The sequence below is a fragment of the Capricornis sumatraensis genome, chromosome 8 (genome assembly GCF_032405125.1).
Source record: "Capricornis sumatraensis isolate serow.1 chromosome 8, serow.2, whole genome shotgun sequence".
NCBI lineage: Eukaryota > Metazoa > Chordata > Mammalia > Artiodactyla > Bovidae > Capricornis > Capricornis sumatraensis.
Window position 1 is genome coordinate 104560848 of NC_091076.1, and position 16512 is coordinate 104577359.

General features: G+C 48.9%; 3 protein-coding genes across 9 annotated transcripts; 2 read left to right on the forward strand and 1 right to left on the reverse strand.

Moving 5' to 3' along the window:
* SRSF2 (serine and arginine rich splicing factor 2) lies at positions 1 to 3786 on the forward strand. The gene is made up of 3 exons (XM_068976680.1): positions 1 to 578; positions 795 to 1105; positions 2117 to 3786. The coding sequence occupies exons 1-2, from the start codon at positions 217 to 219 to the stop codon at positions 1096 to 1098; spliced, it is 666 nt and encodes a 221-aa protein (XP_068832781.1). The 5' UTR covers positions 1 to 216; the 3' UTR covers positions 1099 to 1105; positions 2117 to 3786.
* Positions 3309 to 8612, reverse strand: METTL23 (methyltransferase 23, arginine). Of its 2 annotated transcripts, XM_068976681.1 has the most exons (5): positions 8274 to 8612; positions 5643 to 5747; positions 4118 to 4355; positions 3952 to 4036; positions 3309 to 3801 (listed from the first exon to the last, which is right to left on the reverse strand). In XM_068976681.1, the coding sequence occupies exons 2-5, from the start codon at positions 5724 to 5726 to the stop codon at positions 3627 to 3629; spliced, it is 582 nt and encodes a 193-aa protein (XP_068832782.1). In that variant the 5' UTR covers positions 5727 to 5747; positions 8274 to 8612; the 3' UTR covers positions 3309 to 3626. The 2 variants fall into 2 exon arrangements, with proteins under 2 accessions (XP_068832782.1, XP_068832783.1); XM_068976682.1 differs by lacking the exon at positions 8274 to 8612 and having other exon boundaries at positions 5660 to 5731.
* Positions 8613 to 8920: 308 nt separating this feature from the next.
* JMJD6 (jumonji domain containing 6, arginine demethylase and lysine hydroxylase) lies at positions 8921 to 15854 on the forward strand. 6 transcript variants are annotated; one of them, XR_011145171.1, is made up of 7 exons: positions 8921 to 9182; positions 9687 to 10075; positions 10894 to 11180; positions 12017 to 12152; positions 12637 to 12730; positions 13442 to 13580; positions 14272 to 14381. XR_011145171.1 is itself a non-coding variant. In XM_068977197.1 (7 exons), exons 1-7 carry the CDS (start codon positions 9054 to 9056, stop codon positions 15852 to 15854), a joined length of 1245 nt encoding a protein of 414 aa, XP_068833298.1. In that variant the 5' UTR covers positions 8921 to 9053. The 6 variants fall into 6 exon arrangements, 5 of the variants coding, with proteins under 5 accessions (XP_068833298.1, XP_068833297.1, XP_068833299.1 ...); XM_068977197.1 differs by lacking the exon at positions 12637 to 12730 and adding an exon at positions 15818 to 15854 and having other exon boundaries at positions 14272 to 14399; XM_068977196.1 differs by having other exon boundaries at positions 12017 to 12114; positions 12642 to 12730; positions 14272 to 14623.
* The last annotated feature ends 658 nt before the right edge of the window (positions 15855 to 16512 follow it).

Sequence of the window (16512 nt, forward strand, 5' to 3'; positions counted from 1 at the left end):
CCAGTTGCTTCTCTGGTGGAGTCGGTTGGCCCTTATCTTGTAGACGTTTCCAGTTCGGCCTTTCCAAACGTTTCCACGCGGAAACCAACCGCCAGGAAAGAGGCGCGGCGTCGAGCCGAGCTAACCTGAGGAAACCGCTGCCGCTGCAGCCGAGCTCGCGGGCCCGCCGGGGCGTTAGTTCGTCGGCGCGCAGCCCCGGCCCGACTCTCCAGAGCCATGAGTTACGGTCGCCCGCCTCCCGATGTGGAGGGCATGACCTCCCTCAAGGTGGATAACCTAACCTACCGCACCTCGCCCGACACCCTGAGGCGCGTGTTCGAGAAGTACGGGCGCGTCGGCGATGTGTACATCCCGCGGGACCGCTACACCAAGGAGTCCCGCGGCTTCGCCTTCGTCCGCTTCCACGACAAGCGCGACGCCGAGGACGCCATGGATGCCATGGACGGAGCCGTACTGGACGGCCGCGAGCTGCGGGTGCAAATGGCGCGCTACGGCCGCCCCCCGGATTCGCACCATAGCCGCCGGGGCCCCCCGCCCCGCAGGTACGGGGGTGGCGGCTACGGACGTCGGAGCCGCAGGTAAGCACGCGGGCGTCGCGGCCGGGGCTCCGGGAGGCCCTGGCTGACTCACAAAGGCCTACGGGGACACGTGGTGGCGGTCGGGCCGAGTCGGCGGGGCGCGGGAGGGCGGGGACCCGGGCTCGCGACCAGGGAAATGGCGTCTGGCGGCGAGATAATGGCGGCCTGGGCGGGCGGGGCCGCCGAACCCTGACGCGCCGCTGTCTCTGTCCGCAGCCCTAGGCGGCGTCGCCGCAGCAGATCCCGGAGTCGGAGCCGGTCCAGGTCCCGGAGTCGATCTCGCTACAGCCGCTCCAAGTCCCGGTCCCGCACTCGCTCAAGATCGCGATCCACCTCCAAGTCCAGATCGGCGCGAAGATCCAAGTCCAAGTCCTCGTCGGTCTCCAGATCTCGCTCGCGCTCCAGATCCAGGTCTAGGTCCAGGAGTCCTCCACCTGTGTCCAAGAGGGAATCCAAGTCCAGGTCGCGATCCAAGAGTCCTCCCAAGTCTCCGGAAGAGGAAGGAGCGGTGTCCTCTTAAGCAAATGGTAAGGTTCGTGCGACTCCGAGACTTCACGGCCCGAATTCAGAAATGGGGTTTGGAGTAGCTGTTTTGTTCCGTATTAACATAAAATTGGCTCCTGATGTTAGGAGTACTGCTCTGAGCTAACTCGGCTTTGGGAGTTATACTGAAGAGGGGTCTGCAGAAAGGATGTGTATAAAGCTTAGATAATGGCTGTTTCATGAACTGTTTTGAGACCTATTAATGAAAATGACTATTTCTTGCTGTTTTTATCCAACGTCTGCATTTTCCCCTTTAAAGCTGCGGTCTCCTGTTTGATAAAAGAATATTGGCCAGTATTGCAGATTTTAACTGATTTGGCTGATCCTCCAGGGACCAGTTTCTGTGGGCGTGTATTGGAGCAGGTTTGTCTTTAAATGTTAAAGATGCACTATCCTCTTAGAGAAAACAATCAGTTCAACTATTGTTGTACTGACTGGGACTTCATATTTTAATGGATGTGGCAAACGAATTGTGAAAAAGAAGCAATGAACTTTTGGAATCAAAAGTTTACAGGTATTGATTGCACTGGGTGGGGAAAGGATAGTGTGTCTTTAACTCTCAAATTGTTTGGTCCTATTTTTTAAAAGGAAAGGGCCCTAAGTAGCTCAGATGTTAAAGCATTCTAAAATGCCAGTGGTTTCATTTGAAAACTAGAAACTTAAAATATACTGACTAATTGTTTTGTTTGGATACAGCCCAACCCTCCCCCCTCCTTTTTTTTTTTTTTTCTACTTTTTTATCCCCCCTTACCATTTTTCACCTTGGTGATTTGGCCAAGAATACATAACATAAACACACATTTTTAGTGCTGATGGTAACCTTTGTGAAAGTTTCCTAATTGGGCCTTAAAAAAAATGGATAATGGCTGGTTGGAACCTTTCTGTAACCTACTGGTTTCACCAGATCCTTAGTAAGTACTGAAATTGAAACCATGTGCACTTTTGGTGATTTTGTTAATGGAAGGTAAACTGAGCTTGTTTCTTTTCAAACCTAGATGTGTCGACAAGCAACATAAAGAAGGACGTGGGGGAAAGGACCACTTACCTGGTAGTACTCAGTCCATCAGAAGAGTCCTTGGAACAAGCAACTGGCTATTGAAAAGGTTATTTTGTAACATTTTGTCTAACTTTTTACTTGTTTTAAGCTTTGCCTCAGGTGGCAAACTCATTTTATGTGCCATTTTTTTTTGCTGTTATTCAAATTTCTTGTAATTTAGTAAGGTGAACGACTTCAGATTTCATTATTGACTTGGATATTTGAGGTAAATTTTCCTTTTTGTTTATATAGTGCTGACTTTTTTTGTTTGGAATTAAACAGATTGGTAACCTAATTTGTGGCCTCCTGACTTTTAAGGAAACGTGTGCAGCCATTACACACAGCCTAAAGCTGTCAAGAGATTGACTCAACATTGCCTTCCTACCTTAAAATTAAAAACCTACAAAAGTTGGTGTAAATTTATTTGTATATGTTATTTACCTTCAGGTCTAAATGGTAAACAGAACCCAAATTTGTATAAAGACTTTTCAGGTGAAAAGACTTGATTTTTTTTTTTTTTTTTTTTTGGGAAGGATTGTTTACCAAACACAATTCTAATCTCTTCTCTTATGTATTTTTGTGCACTAGGCGCAGTTGTGTAGCAGTTGAGTAATGCTGGTTAGCTGTTAAGGTGGCGTGTTGCAGTGCAGAGTGCTTGGCTGTTTCCTGTTTTCTCCTGATTGCTCCTGTGTAAAGATGCCTTGTCGTGCAGAAACAAATGGCTGTCCAGTTTATTAAAATGCCTGACAACTGCACTTCCAGTCACCCGGGCCTTGCATATAAATAATGGAGCATACAGTGAGCACATCTAGCGATGATAAATACACCTTTTTTTTTTTTCTTCCTCTTCCCCCCAAAATGGTAAATCTGATCATCTTCATGTACGAACTTAAAATATGGAAAATGTTAAGGAAGCAAACAAATGGTTTGTAATTTTGTAAGTACTTATAACATGGTGTATCTTTTTGCTCATGAATATTCTGTACTATAGCCATTGTTTCTGTAGTTTAATTAAAACGTTTTCTTGGTGTTAGCTTTTCTCAGAATATGTGTTGATCTTTTTTCCCCTCATTTATTTGAAAGACCTGTGCAATTATCTTGTGAATGTTACTGACTGTATAGAATGAAAGTGAATGTTTGGTAGTTGATTCCCCCCCCCCAAGTTAAAAAGTGGAAATGCCAGGTCAGCACCTACTCTCCTCAATGCTCTAAGGTAGCACTTTGTTAAAAGTTGAATAACCCCCTTCTTATAACCTAATTTATGCCCTATTTTAGTAATTTAGGAACAATCCAGGTCCTTTTTATTATAGTTATAATTTTTTGTCTTAATGGTTATGTGACCCATCAGTCTAAAGCCAGCAGATCTGACCATCTTCAAACCCACTGTACTCAAGAAGCTGAAGTGGTCTGAGTCACATAGTTGGCTTGCCAGGTTTCTGAGCAGTATTGACATTGTCCCAAAACAGTTTTTAGGTGTAATTCAGATTGTCCTTTGCAAAGGAGATGACCAGCATTTCAACAGTATGTCTTCCTGGAAGGGCAGATTCTGCTATATCTTCTTTGTCTGCACCAAAAGACTCCAGAGGAATATGGACACATTTCATGTCCCACTTGTAGAGCAAAGCTTCAAGTGACCAGTCAGCACTGAAAAAAATAAATTACTTTTAAAAAACCAAGCTTTTCTTGTTTTACTTTAGATATGTTCTCATTTTATCCTTAAGTTAGACACTGAATGAGTAGTAAGGCTTGCGTTAACTTTAATAAAACTGGGAGTAAACCAGGATTCAGGCTTACCTTCTTACCTGGTAAGTAGACCACAATTTCACTTTAGGGTTCTTCTGCATCAAAAAGTAAACTGTAGTTAGAATGTCCTCAAAGTCTGGGAAGAAAAGACTTCTTAATAGACTTAATTTCATTGTATCTGTGGTTAAATTGACTTGAGAAGAAAAAAAAGATTTACCTTCTGGTTCAAAGAATACATCAGATGCAAGAATAATGTCTTGTGGTGGTAGAGCCAGAAGATCCCGAGATACATGACCCCAGGTGAGTCCTACAACATGGACTTGAGGCAGATTATTCATTTGGCAGCTTTGCCGACAGATTTCTAGGCAGTGAGGCAACTCTGAACTGTCTGACAGTGTAACTTCAGCACCACATTTTGCAGCCACAATTCCTGGAAGGCTCACTCCAGCACCAATCTAATAAGTTTAAAGGTTTTGCTTAGAACTGCAACAAGTTGTGGATCTTGGCAAATGATTTCTCATTTCATGTTTGCGTTGGCCTTTTAAGTACAGGGTCTGTGTGTAAATTTGAATTTTCCATGTCTATTAAAACACCATTCAACACTGCTTTACTTCCTTTAAACTTAATGACAGTTCTAACTGGGTCAAAAGAGTTGGTCTATTTCACCATTTTAAAGGGCCCTCAACTGCAACTACAGGTTTGAACTGGGAGGTTCTGTAACTAGGACTCTGCAGTCCAGTTTGTTGAGTCGGGATGTGGGAGCAACCACCTGTTTTACGTGGATTTTGAGTTTTGTGGAGGGTGGGTGCTCCAATCACTGAGCTGTTTGAGGATCGACCAATTCCAAATGGGACCATATCTTGAGCAGTTCCATTGTTTAGGATGTCCAGGGCATTATAGCACTATAGTGACCTTCAGTCACTTTAGTTCTCATGATCTGTAAGGAGCTCCTAATTATACCAGGTCTCTAGAAGCTCAGTGGGTGACTTGAATGTACAACCAGCCATTAAGTTACTACCAATTTTAAGTAACATGGCTAAAGTCTGACAGGTCTACAGCATGACTTTACTTGGGATTTTTCCAGTTGGGTCTTTAGAGCAGCAAAGAACTTAAGCATACTTTGCATAATACCAAGAAGTCCCTTCATAAACATTACTATTGCTATGGATTGAAACATACTTCCTGTTCAAGGATCAGCACTGATTCCCAACCTTTTTTGAGTAGCTAAAAACCGTCACTACTTTGAGCCCGAATTATGCACCAAATGCCTTCATTTCATTTATATGCTTTTGCAAAAGATAAGTGTCCTTAAGCTTCTGATTTGTCTTCAGCCTTTGGGTTTAAGCATAGTACCATTTCTGCAAATGACTTAAGTTTACTTCTGTAAGCCTTCAGCAGTTTTAAAGCCAGGTGGAGTAGTGAGAAAGCACTGGATACATTTTAAAACTAATCTCAAGATTTCCAAAGATGAAAGCGGTTTTTCAAGAAAGGCTGCAGTGGTATAGTACAGCCTGGATGACCCTGTTGGGACACCCTAGAAAGATGGCCTCAAAGACTGCTTCCACGCCAAGATTCCTTAAGATTAGTCAATGGTTTTCACTTACACTTGAAAAAGTGTTTTTAACTCACCTGCCATGGAGACTGGCCACATCATCCCTGACTTAAAAATATCTAACAAAACCCAATAACCAGCATACAGACTTATAATCTAGGATTTTTGCAAACCTCAAGGGCACTTTTACCTCTAGGACAGCCTTGCCTGGCAGAGATCCTCTGTGAAACCACAAGTACTGGGCCAGGACCACAGCACAGGGCCAAACATACATTCCATATTGAAGATGCAGGACCTGAAAAGAAATTTTTTGTATCCCATAAATAACAACATAAACATGCTGGAAGTCAGAATATTTATACAACAATTACTGACTGCCTGGCACTGGCATCCATTACAAAAATGACAATTCTTTGTTCTCTAGTTTACCTCCTATGGGTGGGTAAGTGAAGTGAAAGTCGCTCAGTCATGTCTGACTCTGCGAGCCCTCGACTATAGTCCATGGAATTGTCCAGGCCAGAATACTGGAGTGGGTAGCCTTTCCCTTCTCCAGGGGATCTTCCCAACACAGGCCTCCCACATTGTAGGCAGATTCTTTACCAGCTGAGCCACAAGGGAAGCCCAAGAATATTGGAGTGGGTAGCCTATCCCTTCTCCAGTGGATCTTCCCGACCCAGGATCTCCACTGAAGCGACTTAGCAGCAGCAGCAACTCCTGCAGTGCAGGTGGATTCTTTTACCAACTGAGCCATCAGAGAAGCTCCTTGCGTGGGGGAGAGGGAATATAAAACTATAATACAATGTGATAAGCACTTTTTTTCCTTTTTGTGATAAGCATTCTTTTACTCAACTAGAATTTATCCAGGGCCTGAGTGGCTTGTGGCTTAGTGGCTATTTTAGGCTAAGGATGTAACTCATGGAATATGTGTGTATATATATATGTATGTATGTGTGTGTGTGTGTGTATCTTACTGTGAAGAGACAACAAGCAAATATTTTCAGTAACAATGCTACCAGCACAGTGTAACAGGGTGATGTGAGAGTAATGGGGGTGGGAAGTGACCACAAAGTGGTTGCTCAAGATAGGGAGAGGATGATTCAAGCAAAGGCCAAGGCCTCTCCCAGGGCCCTCTCCCTGGCAGTGTGGGCCTGAGGGCTGGTGGCAGGGTTGCATAGTACAAGCATAGGTCAGAGAGGAAGCAAAGACCAGACTTGGGGTGTCTTGTAGGCCACGAGAAGTTTAGCTTTTTATTTAAGTGCAGTGAGAAGATACTGGAGGGTTTTAAGCTAGGCATAACCTGGTAATGGGGTAATGGGCTTCCCTGGTGGCTCAGGTGGTAAAGAAGCCACCTGCAATGCAGAAGGCCAGGCTTTGATCCCTGGGTTGGGAAGATCCCCTGGAGAAGGAAATGGTTACCTATTCCAGTACTCTTGCTGGGAAATCGCCTGGACAGAGGAAGCTGGCGGGCTACAGCCCATGGGGTCACAAAGAGACAAAACTGAGCAACAGCACAAGCAGGAACGTGCTAACGCTAAGGAGGAACAGGGTGGTTCTAGGATGGCATCTCAGATGAGGTCTGAGTAGAGCTGTCCTGGAGTTAGGAAGGCAGGCAACTTGTAAAGCCTTTGGGGAGGCACTGAATCATGAGGATGGTATTTAGGGAGGCAAGGTAACAGCTCACAACTCTGGAATAAGCCTGCCTGAGTTCAAACTTGAGAAAGGTAATTTATCAATACTAGCTGTGTGACCTCACTCAAGTTATTTAACCTGTGCTTCAGTTTCCTCAACTGCAAAACACTATCTTCATAGAATGTCAGGAAAATTCAATGAAAACTAGTCAGTACAAAGCATACAAAGTTAGTGACTGTTAAACTGCAAAACTGCAAGTCTGTTTGGTAAAGGGTGCCCCTGCCAGGGTGATAGGCTGAAAAGGTAAAAATATCAAAGGTGAAGGAACTGAAGGTCTAAACATAATCATTCAATACACTCAACAAAAATATTAGTGTCTAGGCTGCACTTGCCCACTGAAATGGCCCACTCTTGTCTGTGGAGTGTGTTTCTAAATAAATACACTTCTTACCTAAAAAAATATACTAGGTGTGAATAAAACAAAAATGCCTGCCCTGGTGGATTCTACCCTGGAGTACAATGAAGGAGTTCTGATCTCAAGTGTGAGTTATCCAGATTTAGGTAATTAAAGAAAAAAGACATATCTTCAACAATACCCCATTACAACATTTTTTTTAAATTAAAGATGTATCTTTTCACAAGGTGTATCTTCACGCACTTCCTAAATCTGGGAAGAAATCCAAAGGAGAATTTTAACACGAAGGATTTTAAAGACTGCCAGAAACGGATTCCACACCAGCCTTCAACTCTTAACCTGTTTCTCATATTCAAAACCGTTACTGCCAATGTCTACCCCACCAGCTGCTGTTAAAATCAAATGAAAAGCTGCAACGTGAAAATGCTTTGAAAAATCGGACGCATAAGAAATATATAATTGCTATTGAGAATTTGGGGGCAGCCATGAGCTGAAAGGAAGCAAGGCCAAGCCCCAGAAACTTTATTTGATCAATGAGTGTTGGAATCCCCTGTCCCAGATAAACCTCAGTTAACACGCCCTTCAACAAGATTAAAAAAATTAGGTGTCAAGAATGTCACTTTCCCAGCAAGAAGCATTAGGTATGGAGAGGTTCCCCTTCAAACTGTTTGGCTCTGCGGGTTCACCCGAAGGCTGAATGAAAAAGCCCCTGACTCCTTCCCCTATACCCGTCCCTACCTCCCCAAGGCGATTCCCGCCGGGTGCCTTGGCACGCACCTGCGGGACGCACACCTCCAGTATGGCGCCCCCCTCATCTTCCAGACCCGGCCCCTCCGAGAACCGAAAGCGCTGGGCCCGGACCACTTGCGCTCGGAGGCCACCTTCGTCCGAAGAGGAGTCGGTGGCCTCCGTGCGGGCCGGGAGCAGGGGAGTGCGCCGGGCCGCCAGGCTGCCAAGCTGCACGCGCGAGGGCCCCCGGGTCGGCTCAGTCCTTCTCCCCGTAGCACGTCAGGTCGCTACTACCCGACAGCAAGCGGGGGAAGCACCCCTCGAGCGACGAAACGACCACGCAGCCAGAACAGACCCCCACACCAGGCAAACGAGACACTGAGAACAGGTGGAGCAGGCGGCTAGCCGGCCGGAAGAGAGCCAAAAAAGACACCTAGGGCCGCCGGAAGTGACCAACCGGAAGCGGGCGCGGGAGAGGCGGGGCCGCAACGAAGAGTTAGTTCGACTGGGCTGACCTTCCCAACATGGTGGATATCCGGCCTGTGTGAGGGCTGGCCCCGGAGACGCAGAGGCCAATGGCTTATCGCGAGAGGCCGGAGGGCAGGGAAGACAGCAGCCACTGGTCCAACCGGAGGCTCGGGAGGTGGTTACGGAGTGAATCTTCTGGAAGGCGACTTTAAAGGCGCCGGGCCGGAGCGAAGGGCGTTTTGGTGCTGCCGTCGCCCGAGTCTGGGAGTGTGTGTGTGTGGGGAGGGGGGCGGCGCATTGGTGGCAGGAAGCGAGCTGCGCCGAGGTCGTCGCGGAACCAGCTGGTGGTGACCCTGCAGGATGAACCACAAGAGCAAGAAGCGGATCCGCGAGGCCAAGCGGAGTGCGCGGCCGGAGCTGAAGGACTCGTTGGACTGGACCCGGCACAACTACTACGAGAGCTTCCCACTGAACCCGGCGGCTGTGGCGGTGAGCGGGCCGCGATCGCGGGCAGGGCGGACCACGGGCATCCGCCGGGGGCTGTGCCCACCTCTCCCGGGACCGAGTTCCGATGGCCTCGCCCGCACCCAGCGGAGGTCGGGGTCTTCGGCGCCCGTTCCAGGGCGGGCCTCCTTTCTCCTCGCCGCAGCCGCGCCTGCCGGGGGCATCTGGAGCCCCACGCCCTTGACGCCCTCCACGAGGCCTGTCACCCCTGCACCCCTTTTGGGCAGCAGGGCCATAGGGAACCTGGGTGTTCAAGGCCACAAGTGGGAGACGCGAAGCCCCGCTTCCTTGGTGGGATGGCGGTTTTGCTGTGCCCGAATGCACGCAAGTCCTTTCCCCTCCCTAAGAGGAGCCAGAACTAGAATCTGGCTCCTTGGGCATATGATTGCTAATTGGCTTTGGGGAACACCCTTACCTGCCACTGGGCTTTTCTTTCTCTCTCTCTCTCTCTTTTTTTTAAATTTGATGGGTCTTTTCTGATTCCCTCAGGACAATGTGGAAAGGGCAGACGCTTTACAACTGTCGGTGGAAGAATTTGTGGAGCGATATGAAAGACCATACAAGCCCGTGGTTCTGCTGAATGCCCAAGAGGGCTGGTCTGCGCAGGAAAAGTGGACTCTGGAGCGCCTCAAAAGGAAATACCGGAACCAGAAGTTCAAGTGTGGCGAGGACAACGACGGGTACTCGGTGAAGATGAAGATGAAATACTACATCGAGTACATGGAGAGCACCCGCGATGACAGCCCCCTTTACATCTTCGACAGCAGCTACGGGGAACACCCCAAAAGAAGGAAACTTTTGGAAGACTACAAGGTGCCCAAGTTTTTCACCGATGACCTTTTCCAGTACGCAGGGGAGAAGCGCAGGCCCCCTTACAGGTAAATACTGGGCAGTGATGTGGTTATAATCTTGTCTCTGGCAACTAATCTTTTTTCTGAAACAGTGAATGGTTCTGCCTTGGTTGCATATGGAACTTAGAGGGCTTCCCATACCTGCCCAGGGACTCCTGCCTGATGCTGCCTGGGCATCAGATTTCTGAAAGCTCCCCCACGTGATCCAAGCATGCAATTGAAGTTGAACCAGTGATCTGTAAGGGACATTTTATTTTACTTAAATATTTATTTATTTTGGCTGTGCCAGGTCTTGGTTGCGGCATGCAGGCTCTTTTAAGTTGTGGCATGCAGGATTCAGTTCCCTTTTGTTGTTGTTTAGTCGCTCAGTCGTAGCCAACTTTTTTGCCACCCCAGGGACTGTAGCTCTCCAGGCTCCCCTGTCCATGGGATTTCCCAGGGGAAAATGCGGGAGTAGATTGCCATTTCCTACTCCAGGGGATCATCTCAGTCAAACCGCCATCTCCTGCATTAGAGGCGGATTCTCTACTGCTGAGCCACCAAAGAAGCCCCTAGTACCCTGACCAGGGATCAAACCTGGGCCCCCTCCATTGGGAGCTCATAGTGTTAGTCACTGGACCATCAGGAAGGTCTCTGTTAGGGACATTTTAATAGCTAAAGTCCAGCAGTAAGCCACATCAGTGATTTTTCTGTTAGGGATCAGCCCATGTCTCATTTACTCAGCATTTCTGTATATCAGAATTTGCATAGTTTTCAAAATAACATTTGTATAAAGCTGAAAGCTGCTTTTGTGGCATGTATGTAGTTAAATTACACTGCACATCTTGGATGCTTCCATCCTTTAGGTGGTTTGTGATGGGGCCACCACGGTCCGGAACAGGAATCCACATCGACCCTCTGGGAACCAGTGCCTGGAATGCCTTAGTTCAAGGCCACAAGCGCTGGTGCCTGTTCCCTACCAGCACACCTAGGGAGCTCATCAAGGTGACTCGAGAAGAAGGAGGGAACCAGCAAGATGAAGCTATCACCTGGTTTAACATCATCTATCCCCGGACACAGCTTCCAACCTGGCCACCCGAATTCAAACCCCTGGAAATCTTACAGAAACCAGGAGAGACTGTTTTTGTACCAGGTATACTTTCTTTGATTTCAGTAATCTGTCATTTTGGAGCACAGTTTATACAGTGAGTCAACGAAATCCCTCTGCATGCTGACTCTGGGTGAACTGACTGGGGCCTGCCTCTGGCTGTGACGTGTTGCTGTGTAATCACCTGCTCAGGGGGCTGCTGTCCAGCTTTCTTGTAGCCTGTGTGTATAATGACTATTGAAAAACTTCTTATCTGCTGGAGAGCGTATTCATTTTTATTCCTACTAGTTACCCAGTGTCTTTGTGTGTGTTCAGTGACTTGTGCTTATTTCCATAAATGGGGTTTTTGACACAGTGTAGCACTGGGTGGATTGAGGCAGGAAACAGTTACTTAAAAGCCAAGAGGCGGGAATCCCACACTTGAAAATTACGCTTTGTTTTGATAGGCTAAGTGTTAGAATTGAGGGTATTTAAGATATGCACCCTCTTCCTAGAAACCGAAGAACTTGCTGCCTTTACAGTTTTGGTCACAGCTTTGGGTGGACAGGGCTGGACACATTTGTTCTGTAAAAGAGCCAGAGAATAAATATTTTAGGCACTGCAGGCCGGATGGTTTCTGTCGTAAGTGCTCAGCTCTGCCCAGGGGGCAGGAAAGCAGGCGTGTCCAGGCTCCAGTGAAACTTTGCACAAGCAGGTGGTTGGTGGCTCCTGCCTCAGGAAGACTGCTAATCACACCAGGTCCTGGCTTTCTTAAGACTCTCCCTTGTGGACAGGAATCCCCAGTTTCTGAAGTTTGTGTTACATGTTATGTGAAATTTGTGTTGTAGGGCGATTGTGTGTAGAGCCCATTCCTGTTTAACCGTTTATTTGTTGGATTTCAGGAGGCTGGTGGCACGTTGTCCTCAATCTTGACACCACCATTGCCATCACCCAGAACTTTGCCAGCAGTACCAACTTCCCTGTTGTCTGGCACAAGACGGTAAGAGGGAGACCAAAGTTGTCAAGGAAATGGTATAGGTGAGAGACATTTTTGTTTTCTTATTTTTTGCTTTTGCTCCAGCTTCTACCCCAGAGATACAACGGCAAGAGTCCACTGCTGCTATAACATGTGCTGAGTTTAAGTCAGGCCTGGGAAGCACTGGGGCTGCAAAACCTCATGGGTAGAAGAGAGTGGGTCCAAGGTCAGGGCCAGTTCTCAGGATGCTTGCCAGCCTCGAGGTGACAGGCTCAGAATGCATGTTTGATCGAGGCCAGCCAGTCCCAACAAACACGGTCATAACTGGGATTGTTTGTCATTTTCTGTTTTCGTTTCTTTGGTTTTCGTTTTTTTTTTTTTACCTCAAAGCTAGCTTTAGCAAAGGAAGCTATTTTTGTTTGGGTTTGATTTTGGTTGTTTTCTTTTCCTTATTCCAAAAGCTTTACCCCCATTTGAACTTATTACCTTCAGTTCTCGTGAGTGAGGTGACTGCCCTGGAGACTTAGCTCCTCTGTTTATCCACAGAACAGATACAGCACGGGCAGCGGCAGTGCAAGCCACCCCCAGCCACCCCGTGCCACTGTGTCCCAACCCTGACGTGGAGGGACCAGCTCTCGGGGTAAGAGAGGGATCCCGGCTTGCTCAGTGCTCAGCCTCCCTGCTGAGAGGGCCAGCAAGGGTGGTGGCTTTGTTCTCCCCGGACTCTCGGGCGTCCGAGGCCCACTGACTCCATCCCTCAGGCCGCTGTGTGCTGCCATCTGGTCCTTCCGAAAGGCCTTCCCGAACAGTGTGTCTTTTGTCCCCGGTTGCAGTGGCCGCCAGACAAGGTCCCTGAGGGGCGGGCTGGCGGCTGCCCCCCTACAGTCCCGTCCAGCTTTACCTTCCAGTGAGGGGGGACCCTCTCTGTTACCCGACGCTTCTTACCTCTCACAAACCTCGTTGTTTCTGCTCTTAACAAATAGAACATTAACCGAGCCCAGCTCCCATCACTGAGCACTGTGCTGTGGAAAGGAGAGGTTAAAAAACATCAGCTAGGAAGGTGCAGGGAAGAGTACGAGGGAGAGAGACTGTTTCTCCTGAGACTGACTCAGGGACGTGCGGCCTCGTGTGGGCAGCACACGTGGCTTGTGAGCTCAGGTAGCAGCAAGTCGCGTGCGGCTAGTTTTCCTTTCAGGAAAGCCTGACCAGCAGGGGGCTCTGTGCCCGGCCTGTGGATCCTGTCTATCCTCAGCACCTTGCCGGCACGTCTAGCAGAGGCAGGGCTCAGCCCTGAGTCTGGGGCTCTGTGGGTGGCTGTCGCCACACTGAGAGCACGTGTCTCGTCCCTCAGGATCTTGAAGCAGGAGCACCCAGAGTTGGCGGTCCTGGCTGACTCCGTTGACCTGCAGGAATCCACAGGGATCGCCTCCGACAGTTCCAGTGACTCCTCCAGCTCCTCCAGCTCCAGCTCGTCCGACTCAGACTCAGAGGTGAGGCTGCGCTCACTCCCCAGTCCTCCAGGGCAGGGCACCCTGGAAAAACCAGAGGGGACTTTGTGCCTCCTTCCCAGGAGGGAGCGGTGTTTCACCTTCTTTTTCCAAGAACTACAACTGCCCCCAGTCCTTCTGTGGGGTAAAGTTTGCCCATTTTATAGCTCTGAAGGTGTTTGTTAATCGTTAAAATAGTCACTGGGCTTCCCAGGTGGTGCTAGTGGTAAGGAACCTGCCTGCCAATGCAGGAGACATAGGAGACACAGGTTCGATACCTGGGTTGGAAAGATCCCCTCAACCCACTCTAGTATTCTTGCTGGAGAATGCCGTGGACAGAGGAAGCTGGCGGACTATGGTTCATAGGGTCGCAAAGTGTTGGGGATGCCTGAAGCGACTTCACCTGCACGCACACGTGCACGCAGAGTGGTCTCTAGGGGTGAGAAGTAGCTGAAGATTCGGTGAAGTAAATGATGCAGGATGACACAGCTGGGGACAGTGGGGTCGGGATTGAAACTTCAAGCATTCTCCAGACCGAAAGCCCACGTTAGGAATTTCCGTGGATGGTAAATAATAAGCCTAGAGGGAGTTGCCTCGTGTCCAATGGTTAGGACTCTGCTTTCTCTGCTGAGGGCCCAGGTTCAGTCCCTGGCTGCCTCCGACTGACGCCTCGTTTTTCTCCTTCCGCATCCAGTGCGAGTCTGGCTCTGAAGGCGAAGGCACGATGCACCGCAGGAAGAAGAGGCGGACGTGCAGCATGGTGGGGAACGGGGACACCACCTCGCAGGATGACTGCGTGAGCAAAGAGCGCAGCTCCTCCAGGTGACCGCGCGTGGCTGTCGTCTGTGTGCGAGGACGCGCCTGCAGCCTGCGGCAGGGCCCCGGGGCAGCCCCGTGGGTCCTGCAGACCGGGGAGGGCCGGCGAAAGCCAGAGAATGAGGACCTCTGGGGCACGGGAGCCGTTCACTCAGTGTTTGCAACAGTAGCTTTCTTCTCTGCTACCATTGCAAATGCACATGGCTTGTTTTATGCATAAGGATGAGGATCTGTGTGAATGGTGCCAAGGGAAACCTTGACGTTATTTAATAAAAGTTAAATTCATCTTATATCTTTGAAATTTTTTTTCCTGGAGAACACCAGAATCTCCTCTCATTGCTCTTCTTGCTGTGACCTTGGGAGAAAAGACTGACTCTGCTGGTGGGTGGTGGCTGCCCTCGATGGGGAAATGATGGTTCGTTATCGCAGTAAAGGGGGAAACACTGAAAAGTTGTCCCCAAGCTTCTGAAGAGTCTGAGGCGTGGCCTCCTGCTTTTTCTCCCAGTTTGCCACTGCTCCATGGAGCACTTGCAGATTTTTTAAATAAAATCTTAATCATGTCTCCAGTGGGGTTTTGTTTTTGTGTTAAACCTGAGTGAGAGAATTCCCTGGTGGTCCAGTGGTTAGGACTCTGAGCTTTCACTGCCAAGGGTCTGGGTTCAGTCCCTGAACTTGGGGAACTTAGATCCCACAAGCCTAAACAAACTAAATTATTAAAAAAAAAAAAAATCAATTGGATCTAAATAAGTTAAAACTTCAGATAAAATCAATAAACTAACCTTTTTGCAAGTGGCTACCCCAGTGCTGTACACATGCCAGGCTCCCACTGAAGTGTGCAGACCCTGCCTGCGTCCCGGGTCTTTAAACCCCAGAGCCCTGTTGTCCACGTGCTGCTAGCTGAAGTGTCACTGGGGCAGCATTAAGAGGGATGGTTTCTGGGAAGACAGTGAAATCCTGAAGCTCTTGGGATTCTGTCCGAAGTCCCTACCTGCTGCAGCTGATGCCGCTGTTAAGTTCTTGGTGTCTCCAAGCAGCCTGGCACTTGCTTCAATGTGACAGCAGTGGAGGACCCACATTCCTCTCTGTCATCTCTTCCTCATTCTCTGGGGTCTGGTTGGCATCCCTTGGGGGCTATTCGGGTGTCCTAAGCAGATGAGTTGATCCCACTGGATCATGCAGTTCTCAGCCTTAGTTGTCCTTTCCAGCCTTAGATTTCTCTTTTTGCCTGGTTTCTATTGTTGTAGACTTTTATCTGCCCCTGGGGTATGACTTTGTATTCATGCCCTGTAAGGAAAGTGTTTGGAGAAGGCCCTGCCATTGTTTCAGCCGGGGCCCTTGGGGTTCTGCTTGTAACCTTTCCTTCCCCTTTGCAGCAGCCCTGCTGTCCACCTGCTGATCACCGGCGGTTGTACTTTCCTTGACAGGATTAGGGACACTTGTGGAGGCCGCGCTCACCCCTGAGCTGAAGCTCTCCCTGAGGGGGCTCCGTGGGAGCTGTTGGCAGCCACTCACCTGTCTTCCTGTCTTCTGCTCCTACCTTCTCCTTTGTCTTCTTTGAATTTGGATAATCCTCTCTGGCCCAAGCTCATGTCTCCGGTCAAATGCTGTTTTTTCTCTGCTGACTGAGACTAGATTGTCAAGAAGTTAAAAAAATTCAGCACGCTCGGCGAAGCACCGAAGGCCGCTGTGACGTCAGGTGAGAAGGTTCTGTGCTGCTTTAAAACCGTGCTGGTCGACCAACTGCAAGCCTGGAGGGCTCTGGTCCTTTGAATGTCTTGGCGCCTTGCTGGTGTTGGTGAGGGACTCCCACCATCCACACGTAGCCGGCTGCACGCAAGCAGAGATGCCAAGAGTGGTGAGTGGACTCTGAGTCCCGTGTGAACCAGTTATGGAAACGAAGGACCCGGAGAGCACCGCCTTCCTGTGTGCCATTATCTGTCCAGAAATGCAGTTGGCAGGAGAAACCTGCCCGGGGGCCAGCACCACTCATTCACCCACTGCCTAGTGCGGTCTTAGCGTTCATCACCTTTTCTCTGTGGTCAGAGAGGCTGTGAGATTCCAAGGATATTTTCATGTGGTGTGTTTTGTGGGGGAAGGATGACACATTGGGCTTGTTGGG